Source organism: Chrysochloris asiatica, unplaced genomic scaffold (genome assembly GCF_000296735.1).
Source record: "Chrysochloris asiatica unplaced genomic scaffold, ChrAsi1.0 scaffold00502, whole genome shotgun sequence".
In the NCBI taxonomy this organism is placed as follows: Eukaryota; Metazoa; Chordata; class Mammalia; order Afrosoricida; family Chrysochloridae; genus Chrysochloris; species Chrysochloris asiatica.
The window spans coordinates 286,108-287,460 of NW_006409020.1; the positions used below are offsets into that span (position 1 = coordinate 286,108).

The window sequence follows — 1,353 nt, forward strand, 5'->3', positions numbered from 1 at the left end:
CAAGTCTGCTTTGTCCTAACTTTTGCTGGACTAGAAAATGGAATTCTAGTAATGATGGCTTATGATAGATTTGTGGCTATTTGTCACCCACTGAGGTACACAACCATCATGAACCCAAAACTTTGTGGGCTGTCCGTTGTGTTGTCCTTCCTCATTAGTGTTCTGGATGGCCTGCTCCACACAATGATGGCACTGCGACTGTCTTTCTGCACAAATATGCAAATTCCCCACTTCTTTTGTGAATTAGCTCATATTCTCAAGCTTGCCTGCTCTGATATTCTCATCAATAACATCTTGGTCTATGTAGTGACCAGTCTTTTGGGTGTTGTTCCTCTTTCTGGAATAATTTTCTCTTATACTCAGATTGTATCCTCTGTCCTGAAAATTCCATCAGTTGGTGGAAAGTATAAGGCTTTTTCCATTTGTGGATCACACTTAATAGTTGTTTCCTTATTCTATGGGACAGGTTTTGGGGTGTACCTTAGTTCTGAAGGAACTCACTCCTCTAAGAAGAGTGCAATTGCCTCCATAATGTATACTGTGGTCACCCCTCTGATGAACCCCTTTATCTATAGTCTGAGGAACAAGGACATGATGGGGGCTTTGAAGAAGCTCATCTCTAGAATACTTTCTTTCCATTGATGGTACTTTAACCTACAACTGTTGGAACATGCCAGAGAGAAATAAATACTGAGTGAATCAGAGATCCTGACCAAGTTCTTTTTAGAACAGGAGAGCAGGGATCATGATGGTTAATGTCTAGAACTTTGTAATAAAATCATCTTGGTTTGAATCCTATCTCATAGTATTGTGGTCATTTGAAAATATATCTGAATTCCCTAAGCTCTGTATTGTTATCTAATAAACTGGCATAATTACATTATCTCACTATTTAGGAAGTTTAGGAAAGATTTGAGATACTTCAACTTTATCTGTGAGAATACCTTTAGTTGTTATAAGGAAAAGGATTCAACAAAGGTAGAGACAAAAATAAATATATGTATCTTTTCTAACAAAAAATTCAAATAGGATGAATTCAGGCACTGAATCACAGGGCAGATTTTTACTCTTCATGTACTGGCATCCTTTTAAAGTTTTTCCCTTAATGGTTGTCAATGACTACAACAGTGTATGTGTTATTTCCAAACACAATAACCAAGGAAAATGATTGCTTCTCCTTAATGTAATTTAATGGTGAAATGGTATTTTCAATGCTTCACCTGTTACCTGAAAGGTTGGTGGGTCAAATTCATGAGTCACTCCTCAGAAACTCTTATGTGGTTGTTAGGAGTCAGAACCAACTGGACAGCAGTTAGAAACAACAATGGCTAATGCATCTGAGTTAGGGTGTTG

General features: G+C 37.5%; 1 protein-coding gene across 1 annotated transcript in view; it reads left to right on the forward strand.

Moving 5' to 3' along the window:
- The window catches only part of LOC102830585 (olfactory receptor 7G3-like), a 2,653-nt gene extending 2,011 nt beyond the window's left edge, over positions 1-642 (forward strand). Inside the window, exon 2 of the mRNA XM_006877458.1 lies at positions 5-642. Coding sequence (XP_006877520.1) covers positions 5-642 — 638 coding nt within the window. The remainder of the gene's footprint in view (positions 1-4) is intronic.
- Positions 643-1,353: the final 711 nt, after the last annotated feature.